A 13,695-nucleotide genomic window follows, 5' to 3' on the forward strand; every position below is an offset into this window, starting at 1 on the left:
TATAGTGGGGGGTTTGGCCTTTTGAGAGACGGGTTTTTCCATATCTCTCGGCGCAACCCTGTCTCTCTTCTTCCTCCTCTCCCACGGTGCTTGGCGAAGGCCTGTCGGGAGACCTCGTCTCTCCATTGACACCACGCCGTCGTGCTGCCGGAGATCTTCCCCAACCTCTCCCTCCTCCTTGCTGGATCAAGGTGCGGGATACGTCACCGGGTTGCACGTGTGTTGAACGCGGAGGTGCCGTGATTCGGCACTAGATCGGAATCACACCAAGATCTGAATCACCACGAGTATGACTCCATCAACCACGTTCTAGCAACGCTTCCGCTTAGCGATCTTCAAAGGTATGAAGATCCACTCTCCCCTCTCTCGTTGCTGGTCTCTCCATAGGAAGATCTGAATATGGCGTAGGAAAATTTTGAATTTCCGCCCGAGCTCCGCAGAAATCCGATCTAGAGGAAGAACTACAAGGTATAGATTTGAGTTGCACGTGGCAAAATTGTGTCTCAAAAACCTCTAGTATATATAGGAGGAGGGGAGGGGCTAGCCTTGGGGTTCAAGAGAGACCCTAGGGCGCCGGCCGAAGGAGGAGATGGACTCCCACTCTAATTCGGTTTGGAGGAGGAGGAGTCCACTCCTTCCTTCCCACATGGTTAAACCTCTGACATGCTTAAGGTAGATACATCACATATGCGAGTAAAACAACAAAGAAACAATCTGTACAAATGTCATGTTGGCCAATCATAAGTTGAAAAATTAACCATCCAAAAAGGAGCACATACCACGCATCACTTGAGCATAATTAAAAATCTCTACAATGTTAATGTTATCCACAAATTCTTGAGAAGATCTGAAAATACAGAAACCTCTGGAACAACTATCTAGAACATAGTTCATAGGAATTGCCAGCAAGAAGCAACAACAATATAAAAAATCTCTTGTCAAACAAACATTACGCATGCCATTATGCATGAATTTTCATAGCATATGAATCCTTTTTTTGCTGCATAACTCCTCTATAGAGGGCTCCAGGATAGCTCTCAAATTTAGGACAGGCGGTTCGGTTTGGGGTCTTAGGAGGGAAAGTTACCTCGAGTTGCTTTAGAGAGTACCTAGGCTTGTTGTCACCCACATCGTTTATGTGCCCTCGGTGCAGGATCTTTCTCCACTAGCGTGTGAACAGAACAACAAACCCATTTTGCATTGCCAGCCTAATTATTTATCAAAGAGAAATACCATTAGATAGACAGAGGGGGAAGGAGGAAAATGGGAGGACAGAAAGGAAATACGTCTGGATACGTGCGAGTAACGATATCATTTGGGCATGGTTTATTAAATTGCTTGCTAGTAACAATAAGAACGACATATATAAATGACCTAAGAGTTGTGGTTTTGAATGGAGCACAATGATGTGGCCTAATTTAGGATATATATCCTCTAGCAATACATTACTTCTTCACGCATATTTTTTTTAGTCCTCCATTTGATGGAAAAGAATACTTGCAAGTGTACAACTATAGTTCAGAAAGAGAATCATGTCTAACTCGTTGACAACCTTCAAAAACAGTAAATCAATAATTTGTTCTGTGCTTTGAGCCACAAAATAAAAATGTGTTGATGAGTCTGCATAATGGAATTAATATGAAACAACACCAATTGGAAGGGCTGACTTCAAACAATTCTAGTTTGAAAGATGAGACTGCAAACAACAGCAAGGTAATTATGGAAGCCATTAGGCTCCATCAACTATAAGATAGGCATAATTCAAAAACCAAGCGGAAAATCCCCAAATGCCATCAGATCATAAAGCCTTGAATCAACAATGATCTAGGACAGCGGTAATGAGATCCAAGAAGGAGCACTAGGAAGCGTGCATGCGTTCACGGGGCAAGCAACCGCCCCGCCCCTCTCCTCGCGCCGCGTCGCCAGGCCCGGCCTCCTCGTCTGGCCGCCCCGACCTCCTTGCGCCGACGTGCACCGCCACGATCTCCTCTTACCTCCGTCGTCCAGCCCCTCGCGCCGAGCCCTGACCTCCAGCCAGCAGTCCGCCCCAACGGTGAACAAGCAGGACCACCGGACCCCATCTCCGCCCCCATCCCGCTTCACCGCTGCCGGAGAGGACGCCGGCGAAGCCGCGCGTGCCCCGGGGATGGCGGCGGTGGGGCCCCTCGCGTCGGCCCTCGGGCTATGGCGGCGGCGCCTCGCGTCGGCGGTTGCGGGATCCGGTGATCTCGCCGATCGGAGGGCGGATCCGGGGCTCCATGGCCGGATCTGGCGAGGCTCTCGACCCTGGTGGTAGGGAGCGGCAGCCGGGCGAGGCTGCGCTGGTCGGCTGGGCACGACTAGTGTCCAGGACGCGCGGTGCAGTGGCCTTGGCTGGTGCGTGGCGGCCATGCTCAGCGGTCGGTGGCGGTGGATATCCAGCGCAGCTCCGGGAGAAATCCTTGCTCCGATCTTCATCGGAGCCGCGACGACGACGCCCGCGGGTGCTGCTATCTTTCTTGGAAGCGTCGTTGTGGAGGTGTGATGTTCCTCTTCGTCGGTCGCTGCCCGCACCGCCACCTGCGCCCCCAGGTCCTGATCTGTGGGCCTCTCTCCTGCGGATTCTTAGCGGTGCCGGCGTGGTTGCCGGGGCCCTACCGGCGGGTGAAGTTGGTGTAGGAGATTCGGATTGGGGGAAACCCCTTGGTTGGCCTAGGCCGGCCGTGCCGACGACGACGCTCAAGGGCGTCGTTATTCTTTTTGGAGACGTCGATATACATTGCTCCTCTGCTCCCCTTCCTTGGCTCTCGGGTGAAAACCCTAACTCCGGTGGGCGGCGGCGGCGTCCTTGATGTCGTGACCTTCCTGAAGGCGTCGCCTTGAGGGCTGAGTAGTGATGGGCACTGTATGGGTCCTGAACGGCTGCTGGTGGTGGGCACTGCTTCGGGGGAAACCCTAGGATCTGGTCTTCCAGATCGGACGATGGCGGTACTGCGGTGCCGTTTCTCTCTTGGGAGCATCGTTTGTGGAGCAACGCTGGCAGACTGAGGCAGGAGGTGGAGCGGCTTCCTCTTGCACGGATTTCGGTGGAGCTGTCAAGTCATGCCTGGCCGACAGGTGCTACGCAGAGTCATGCCTGGTTGACAGGTGCTACGCACGACAGATCTCCCGGAGTCTTCGCATCTGGACGGATGAGCGCATGGCGGTGGCGCCGTTGGGCGTCGTGGTGGCGTCGGCGGATGATTGGACTGGCAAGGATGATGCGGATCTCTTTCCTGAAGATGGGTCAGTGGTTCGAGGATGATGGCGGCTGGTAAAACGTGTGCGTGAGGTGTGCGTTTTAGGTGTGCTGCACCGTCTGTTGTTCCCGATACGTTATGTGGATGGATTGGAAACAACACCGGTCTTAGATATGCGGAGTGAGAGCACTCCACATTATCGAGTTTGTAGGTGTGAGTGGTGGCTTTGGGTGATTTGTTGTATACTCTTGTTAGACCTTTATGGAATAACTAATAAGATGACTGCATGCATCGATTGATGCAGAGGCCGGGGTTTAACCTCCTTTTCTAAAAAAATTAAAAAAAAGGAGCACTATATTTGGCATTACCAATAGCTTTCTAACAGAACCTCACTATAGAAATGCATGCTCTAACCAATGCTACCAAAAGACCGATCTGATGAAAGAGACTAGGCAACACATTATGCGTCAACACTCACTGCAAGCGAATGAAAAACCACTGAGCAATCATAAATCGAAGAGGCATGAAACATTGAGAGCGCTTACGAGTAGAACATGTTTGGCGTTACTAGTAGAACATGTTGGGTGCAAAAAACGTTTTATGCGTGCACAAAAAGAGTGAATCAAAATGATACAATCCTACAATCTATTGAAATTAAGGGTATCTCTCCGATGATCCATGAACTAAATAAGGGACCATATAGACTGCGAGAAATTCATACACATATGCTTTTACAGACAAAACATCACACTCTCATGAAATTTGTCATGTTCAAAATTCTAACATAAATACAGAACTTGTAATGTCATTTATGGCGCAAACTTAGATCAGTTAGGGACAATGAAAAAGTACAAGGAATCAAGAGGAAGTGTATGTTTTCTTCTATTGCAAAAAATGTTGATTTCATGACGTATTGGCTCGAGCATGCATATTGTTCAAAAAAAAACCCACTTTAGAAACCTTAAAAAAATATGCAGCAATAGTAAAACAGCTCTATCCATCAAGTGTCCTCGCCACCGCTCGTGGGCCGACCCCAACGAGAGGTGCATGCAGGTGTCCCCCAGTGTGCTGCTGCCGAATAGGAGCCCTCTATTAGACTCATCGGAATCACTAATTAAGGAGCATTTTTTGCAAAGGTCATTCTCACATCCTCTGGATGCGATAAGTGATGCACGGCATATGCGTCATTTGTCGTAACCTCAGAGTTTTTTCTTTTCTCGTAGATATATTTATTTAAAATGTTTTATCTTTTAAAGATGAATTCAAATCTCGAATCATTTTCATAGTTGGACTTCTCACATTAAGATTCACAGAAAAATCATACAAAAAGACCAAACCAGGAGCACCTTTTTCCTTTTCTGAAGAGGCATGACTGTGCCTCTCGAGGAAGAAAATTCATACATTTTTTTCAATTTTCGAGAGGCATGACCGTGGCATACCTATCACGGAAGCAAATTCACGCTTCTTATGAAAGCAAAATCGTGTTTCTCACGATGGAAAGAAAATGAACACGTTTTTTTGTTTTCAAGAGCTCACAGAAGGGGGAAATGCGTTTTTTCGCGTATTTTTTCGTCCAAAAGCTATGTATAAAAGACCAATTGAAAAACAAAAATAAAGAAAACCATCTAAAAGGCCACAAATGCGTGCGGAAAATAATAATCAAAATCTATAAGAGTCGTCTAAAACGCGACACGTGTTGGTGGTTGAGAATGCATCAGGTGACACCTTTAGCCCACCTCAAATGACTCTTTAAATGGTCATAGGAGTGTCGTTGCCCCCTTTACTCGCTAACCCTTTGTATTTAGCCGAGCCCGTGGCGCAAATTATCAACCGTGGTCCAGCCAGTAGAAATCCACCAAAGCAGCTGAAAAAAAACTTAATCGACGAAAGCAGCTGAAAAAAAACTTAATCCACCAAAGGCCCACTACTTAGTAGAGATCTGAAAAAAAAGCTAGACTGAGAGAGACGTCGCCTCGACCAGACTAGGGATGGCCCCCGCAAGGTATGAGTATGGGTGGAGTCTCCCCATACCCTTACCCGCTCCATATGATATTACCCATCATCCTTATCCATACCCGTCAAAGAGTAGAATTTTTTCTCATACCCGTTACCCGACAGGGTAGACGGATACCCACGGGTAAAATTACCCATATTTGCAAAACATTAATTTAAACAACTTATAGTTATAAAATGCATTGTATCATATAGTTTACAAAGATAGATTATAACTACAACACATACTTATAAAACAAACATCACATAGTCATAAACAACAACACATAGGCATACACTTTCAGTTCATAAATTATTGACATAGTGTAGATTGTAGATATAATTTTGAGTTTACATAGATTTTATATGGGTACATGAGTATATGGGTATGGGTTACATGATCCCATACCCATACCTGCTCTATCCGATGGGTTTCAGATTTTCTTATTTATATATCCATGGATAATTTTTTGTCCCATACCCTTATCCTAATAGATTTTTACCTGCAGGGTACGTGGGTAATGGATACCCATAGCCATCTCAGGCATTGTGCCAAAAACACATCGCGCCGCCGCCCATCTGCAGCCAAAAGCTATGTATAAAAGACCCATGAAAAGCCAAAAATAAAAAAAAACCATCTAAAAGGCCACAAACGGCGAAAAAGAAAATCAAAGTCTACAAGAATTGTCTAAAACGCGACACGTGTTGACACCTTCACGTGTTGACGGCTGAGAATGCATCAAGCGACACCTTCACGTGTTGACGGCTGAGAATGCATCAAGCGACACCTTCAACTCACCTCAAATGACTCTTTGAAGGCTCCTAGGAGTGTTGTTGCCCCCACTTTACTCGTCAACCTTTTGTGTTTAGCCGAGCCCCTCGCACAAAATTATCAACAGTAGTCCAGCCCAGTAGAAATCCACCAAAGCACCTGAAAAAAAAAAACTTAATCCACCAAAGCAGCTGAAAAAAAAAACTCAATCCACCAAAGGCCCACTACTCGGCAGAGATCTGAAAAAAAAAAGCTAGACTGAGAGGGGCGTCGCCTCGGCCAGACATTGTGCCAAAAACACACCGCGCCGCCGCCCATCTGCATCCACTCCGCCGGCCCCGGCGGTGCGCTACCCTTCGCCTCCTCTGCCGCGCCCCCTCCCTCCCTCCCATCCTTCCCCGCCTCCGATAGCTGCCCCCCACCCCGCGCCGTGCCCCACTCCCGCCCCTCCGCCGCAGAGGAGCAGCTCCTCTCGGGACATGCGACCCTGCCTCCAGTACGTAGTAATCTTCAATTCACCTCCCGGTTGAATCCTGATCGATTCTATCTTTGCATGTGTTGGCTTGAACCCTTATTATGACTTTCGATTTATATCCGGATTTAGGTCCGGTATTTTTTTTTTCTTTGGGATCTCACGCAAATGCAGTTCTGACATCACTAGATTTGCGAAATAGCCGACTGAAGTCCAGCAAGAACGTAATATTAGATGCCGTTCCAAGAACAGTTTTTTTTTTTAATTCTACTTACTGAACGTGCCCTGTTTGCTGCTTATCCTGGCTAGTACTAATAAATCAAACAAATGCTCCGATGCAACATCTCTCCCTTGTTTGTTGGATTAAGAAGGTTAACTCTTGTAGCAGCTACTTCTTGTTTGTTTTCTTCGTTTCTGAAACCAAAGCCTCGCTTTAATTTTCTGGGAGCTATATATTATGTGTTTTTGGGCTCATGAATGGCATGACCAAGAAGCAGAGATGAATTTCTCTATATGTAAATCAAAAAAGACAACATGCCGAAAGTTTGTGGCGGCGTGGAGATGGGAAGTTGCATCTTCTTAATAAACCGCACATGTATGTCAGTACTTGTCTTCTAGCGAGATGAGGGCGGAGAAGGGGATGTATGGCAGGTAGGAAGGAGTGGGATGCACAGTTGTTGTCGAATGGGGAGCTAGGAAGAAAGACATTTATGTTTGCCACGACGTAGTCCTAATTCCTGAAACGCGCATGAAGCTTTTGGCATCTGTGTTTGTAAAAAGAACTATTGGTGTCTCAGCGACAGTAGAAATATCTATATTATTATTACATTACAACTTGGATGTTTTGCTAGTACAGTACTGTTAATGGAATTATTACAGTTTATCATGACAGGAATGGTTACAGAGTTGGACAAGCAAGGAGCAGAAATCGCAGGTAACACCACAAAAAAGAGAGGGAGGCACATTGTAGCTGGCGATGAAGGTTCCCCTGTACCAGAGTTGCATAGGAAAAAGGTACCACTTGAACATATTAGTTGGGCCAGTTGATTAACGACATTAGTGGACAACCCGTAAGCGCACAGCCTGGTTTATCTAATTAACCCGATGTCAAATATCCTGGTTTATTTCAACCCAAAAAGTTTTTGTTCTGCAGAAATTTTAATCCGTTCAGTAGATATTTTGAGTAGTTGGTATTTCCTATTCACAAGGTTTTTCTTCTGGTAGCAGCAACACACTTACGTCTCACAGCGATGCGCATAGAGCATCTTCGTAATCTCACTGCTATCTTAGTTTCCAGTATGCACCTAGTTAGCCTTCAGTGTGTGCGGGTATGCATGCATGTGGGTGTTGTCTGTGTGTCTGTGCTTACCATGTGTCTCTAAAGAATTGGGCAGAAACAAACCTAGGCTTACTTTTGCTCTACCTAACCTACTAAAATAAACAACAACATTGTGGTTGCAGAATTATGAACTGATTGTTGCAAATAATAAGTACAGAATGTCGTGGCCATGAATGTAGTAATTAGTCCTCGCATCACTGCTACTATGCATTTTGTGTTGCTTTAGTCGCAATAAGGATTTGCTCAGTCATTGTATTGTTTGGCTGGAAGATAATTCTGACCGAGAATTATTAATATTGTAGTTTAATATATGTCAGTTTTCAATTTGATGAGACACTCCATCATACGGCTATAAAATAAATTAATTGGAAGTTTGGAACTCATGTGTCTGGCCCATGAATTCTCCTTCCGAATCAATTGCAAGTCTTGTACATGGCATTGAACTTTACTTCCTTTTTCTAATGTTAGTTAATCTGAGCCGTTAGAGCATCTACAGCTGGATATGACAAATATCACCCCTCATACGTCCGCGGGCGCGTCCGCGGAGTGGGCCCGGTCACCCCTCAAATTTCATATCTCAAACCCATACTACACCATGCAAAATAAAAACTAAGTGCTGCTACAAAGATAAATCTAGCCTAAACTACTCATCGTCAGAGATGTAGACGACCTCTGTGCCGACAGTGTCGGACGGACCGGCCTCCTGCTCGTTGGCCGCCGCCCACGGCTCCGGCTCCTTGTCAGACTCCATGTCGGCGAAGAGTTCGTCGCGCTCCGCCTTCGCCTCACGGAGGAAGAGGTGGTTGGCCTCCACCTCCACCTTCGAGCAGATGGGCCTCGAGGATGGCCTGCTACTCCGCCGCCTCCTCCACTTGGGACACCTCAAACTCCGCAAGGTTGTCGGCCATGCCGAATTTGGCAGAAGGAGGCGCGGATCCGCCTCGCCTTCCTCCTCTTCGTCCTCCTCTAGCTGCGTGTCCTCCATATCCACATCTGACGCCTGTTCCTACTCCCCCTCCCGCTCCAGAGAGTCTAGTGGCAGGCCGGCTGCAATCCGAGCGGCGCACCTGGCCTGGATCTCCTCTAGAAGCTCCAACCGCCGCTCCGGAGTGAACGTGACGTATGTGGTGATTCGCTGCTGGTCCATGACCGGGCCGTGACCATCGGCGGTCGGCGAGCTCGAGCGGATTGGACAGTTGTGGCGCGGAGGCAAGTGAGAGGGTGGAAATGGGGCTAGCTAGGGCTGGGATGCCGCCGTCCTACTTAAATAGCCTAATTTGGAGTCTTGGGCGGCGTGCTGGAGCGGCGGCATGAATGCATCCTCAATGAAACAATGTATTTAGACGTGTGTCCATGTGGGTCCTGCCCATCAGTCTGATATGGGGGATCGGCCTGGGCGCGACCCGGCCTTCTCATATCCACCCCAGATATGGGATGGATATGAGGGGTGCTGGTCAACCAGGGAGTATAGGGCCGGTATGAGGAGTCCGGCTGGCTGGCAATTTTGTGACCGGTCATTGAACGGGCTGTCCACCCGGACGTATAGGGGCCCTTTGAGGAGCCCGGCTGTAGATGCTCTTATAACTGGTCCCATCTCACAGATATAATGTCAAATAATTTTCTTTTTCTCCAATTAGTACGTGGATTTCTTGGCAGGCTGTAATTAGTATATATAGAGAGAATATGGAGAAACTGGTAACTACGGTTATCACAACTACACGGTGACTGTTTCACACTGTTTTGCAGGCCAGTAAAAATGCTGTGGAAACAATGTCATCTGCAAGCGAGTTGAGTAAGGTACTTTAAGTTAACGGCCTTACCATTTTTTAGAATGACTTCACGCCTGGTATTAACTGAAACAAATAATACCTAATGCAGGAACCTGGTGGGAAACAATCAATGACAGAAAAAAGACCACAACCAACCGGTGATAATTATGAGGTATTCAGATCAAACAAAACATAATTATGTCACTTACGTATGGACATTTGAATATGATATTCTGCAGCACCTTAACATAGTATGTATTTTCATGCAGGAACTATCTTCAGATAGTATTGAAAAAAATACAGATGGAATATTGGTAGATGACGCGGATAAAGAAACCAACTCAGTCGACCATTCTCTGCAGCAAGCTGAAGAACAGAACCAACTACATGATAATGTGGAAAACAATGAAATGGTAAACAGGAACCCCAGTGAAAGTGATTCAGACAGCAGCTCAGGGAGTGACTCAGACAGTGAACTAGGGAAATACTTTTATCCTAAATTTGAGGAATTGGAGGCTGCAAGAAAACCAGAACCTGGAATGAAATTTCAAACCCTCGAAGATGCGAACGGATTCTATAGTACATATGCTCTCCTAACTGGCTTTGTGGCAAAGCGAAATTCAAACTACAGGAGACAGAAGTATCACATAGAGTGCAACAGGAGTGGCAAACCAACACCACCTCGGAACCCAAACAGGAAGAGGAAAATAAATTCCTTTGAGAGGACAAATTGCCAAGCAAAGGTGATAGTGAAGCTCACTAAGGGACAATGGGAGTTCGCAACTGTTCGGAATGAGCACAACCATCCGCTATGTCCAAACCTTTCCCTTGCAAGATTTTTCCTGAGCCAGAAACACATGTCAAGTGAGGAAAAGTCGTTTCTAAAAGTTCTGCAGCAAAGTAAGATACCTCCCAATAAAATTTTGAGGATTTTTAGGAGAATGAGAAGTAGTTTTGGAAATATATCATTCAAGAAACAAGATCCAGTCAGTTCTGTGAGAAGCAGTTCTGAAAACATACCATCCAAGAAAAAAGATCCAATCAGTTTACAGTGCACAGAACAACGGAAAACAGAAAACTCAGATGTTGAAAGTACGTTGAAGCACTTCAAAGAATTGGAACTGCGGAACCCAAGCTTTTTCTACATCAAGCAAACAGATGAAGACAACATAATCCGCAGTATTTTCTGGACTGATGCGAGGTCAAGGATGGATTATGATATTTTTGGAGATTTCATCTCGGTTGATACAACTTACACCACAAATAGGCATAATTTGCCTGTTGCTACCATTATTGGAATAAATAACCATGGGAGAACTCTCTTGTTAGGATGTGCCCTGCTACGCGATGGGAAAGCTGAAACCTTCAAATGGATGTTCCAAACAATTTTGCAAGTGATGGGAGGAAAAATACCAGGATCAATCATTACAAACCAGGATGAACCCCTAGGAAGAGCAATTGCAGAGGTCCTGCCACAGGTAAGGCTCAGGTTTTGGAAATGTGATGTAATGGGTAAAGCACATGAAAGGATAGCAGCCTTCATGGCAGCAAGAGGCAACATAAAATTAGAGCTGGATAGCTTAGTTGACAACTCACTGACGGAAATGGAATTTGAAGAAGGATGGAGTTCACTTATTGAGAGATACGATGCTAGTAAAAATGAGTACCTTCAATTCATGTGGCGGATAAGAAAAATCTGGGCGCCTGTTTATTTCAGACAAGATTTCTATCCATTCGCCGAGTCACTTGGACGTGGTGAAGGTATGAACATCGTCTTATTCAGAAACTATGTGCTCCCGAAGGACAGAATAGAGAAGTTCATCGAAAGATACGAGGAGATACAGAAGGCGACACTAAAAACGGATAACGAAGATAGACGGCAAGCAGGAAATGTACCTTCATGCTTCTCATTGCAGCCAATAGAAAAGCATGCATCTACTATTTACACCAGGCAGATATTCCTGAAAGTGCAGAGAGAACTACTCCATTCTACGGCCTTTGACGTGCACGTGGTAAAGAAAGGATCTGTGTACCGACTGGAGAGGGTTTTCACCTACGAGAACCCAGAGTTTGATAGAAATGCCTTCGAAGTGTTTGTTGATCCTGTCAGCAATACATTCTTATGCCAATGCGCAAAGTTTGCCAGAGATAGAATACTATGCTGCCACATATTCAGGCTTTTCACGCAGCTTGGAATCAACGAAATACCCGCGCAATACATCGTCCCCAGATGGACCGACAAATTCAAGGAAGACAAGGCGAAGCAGTACACGGAGAAATGCCTAGAGAAGGCAGACAGCACAGCGAGATATGAAATGTTGATGAGCAAAATGGCCGACCTCAGCAAGAAGATATGCAGCGATGGCACGAAATGCAACACATTCATGCTCGAGTTTGACAGTATTCAAGAGAAACTGCTAGCAACAGAGGGAGAGAATCCTTGCAACGATGACAACTCTATGGAGATTACTACTACTAGCTAGCTCGTTCAGTCTAGGTAAGCAAGTTAGAGATTCAGCAGAACTGGATAGTCAACGTGTTGGTGGTAGAGTTTACGAGTTTATTTGCGCCAGCAGTTCATTGAGTTTATTTGTGCCAGCAGTTCACTGTGGCCTAATCATACTGACTTTCATCGGAGGATTTGCTGATCTTGATCACACAACTTGGTCTCGTCTGGAAATGTCATGGCAACTGATTCTCAAAGAATCATTTGCTTTCATGAATAGCTCTCCATGCATGTGAAGGTCCAATACTCAACTCAGCCTCAAAAGAGAATAACACTAAGCATCGGCCATGTAAGCTGCTTTGTAGACTTCTTGCAACTTGACCTGTTTGAGTGAGGTCATATGCTATAAAGTTTTTGTTCATGTTGGTTGCTTTGCTCTGGAAAAGGCTAAAAACCGCAAGTACAGTTTTCAAGCACGGTCCTTCAGAATTAGATTGTGCAGACGTGCTTCTGATCACCTATGTCTTTTAACTATGAAGCTTATGTTCTCGCAAGAGTTCTTGAGAAACGCAAGGCTTTTGCAATGGCGGGGATGCTACACGCCGATTTTGCACAGCTTCTCTGAGGCGTTGTTTAAGTTTTGTGGGTGTGTGGTCATCGTGTGCGTAATGTGGTGATAGCCTGGATGGCTTCTGCACCTTTAAAAGCTAGAGTGGCAGAAACAAAATTTTCACTGAAAAAGAATGTGATACCATGCCTGCGTGCATTCTGGAAAAAGAGTTCTGCAGTTGTGCTTCTTCAAAGGGACATGTTCATCCTGAAACCAATGAAATAATACACACACATGTGCCTCTTTCTATCTTTATACACACATTTTACTTTTGTGCAGTGATACAACTTAAAGCACAGCGGTAATCATGTATTAGTATTATTTCAACAACTCCAAAGTAAATATAGCACATAATGATAATTGTCTTTTTTTTCTTCTAGAATCCGCTAGAAAGAAACTCTAGGTCATCCTTGAGCAGTCCTGCCAACTTCCACGTGCGACCTTCAGAATGCTAATTCTAATTTATATGAAACTTAAAACATTGTATATAATGTCAATTCTCATCCCCCCCCCTACCCCCCCCCCCCCTATATAAGAGAACCCATGCGCTTAATATGTTGTCAGGGTTACATAGGCTGTGCTCCAGGAGGAATCATATTTGGAACTCTGCCCAGGCCCAGATACTCGTGCCACAACGGATGGCACCAACATGGTTTAGGGACATGCCATTTGTTAAGAATTGCAATTGAAGCAGTATGTTCAATAATAGTATACAAACATATCTGTGAAAGTTGTGTCGCTGGAGGTGTAATACCTGTTTGGCTTATGGTTGTTGATAAAGATTAGTAGCAACAGGCCTACACACAGAACATAAATAAACTTCATTAAAATACAATAATGTTTCAAATGGGTTTACCCAAAAAACACCGTAACAAGATCATAAGCATGCGACACAAGGGTTTTGTTAGATAAAATGAGATCAATGAGACACGAGAGACACAGATTTTTAGGTGGAAATCCTTGCGGGAGAAAAACCATGGACGCACGAAGGCCCAATGTTGGAGTATTACAAGCACGAGACAACAAGCCATCTTTAGGTGCGACTATATGGAGTATATATGAGGGCAATACATGAGA

The 13,695-nt window shown here is 45.5% G+C and overlaps 1 protein-coding gene across 1 annotated transcript; it reads left to right on the forward strand.

Annotated features, from left to right (window-relative positions):
• The first annotated feature begins 6,246 nt into the window (after positions 1-6,246).
• On the forward strand, positions 6,247-12,779 carry LOC123395958 (protein FAR1-RELATED SEQUENCE 9-like). The gene is made up of 5 exons (XM_045090981.1): positions 6,247-6,478; positions 7,334-7,468; positions 9,540-9,590; positions 9,672-9,734; positions 9,832-12,779. Exons 2-5 carry the CDS (start codon positions 7,340-7,342, stop codon positions 12,043-12,045), a joined length of 2,457 nt encoding a protein of 818 aa, XP_044946916.1. The 5' UTR covers positions 6,247-6,478; positions 7,334-7,339; the 3' UTR covers positions 12,046-12,779.
• Positions 12,780-13,695: the final 916 nt, after the last annotated feature.

This window comes from Hordeum vulgare, chromosome 5H (genome assembly GCF_904849725.1).
Source record: "Hordeum vulgare subsp. vulgare chromosome 5H, MorexV3_pseudomolecules_assembly, whole genome shotgun sequence".
In the NCBI taxonomy this organism is placed as follows: Eukaryota; Viridiplantae; Streptophyta; class Magnoliopsida; order Poales; family Poaceae; genus Hordeum; species Hordeum vulgare.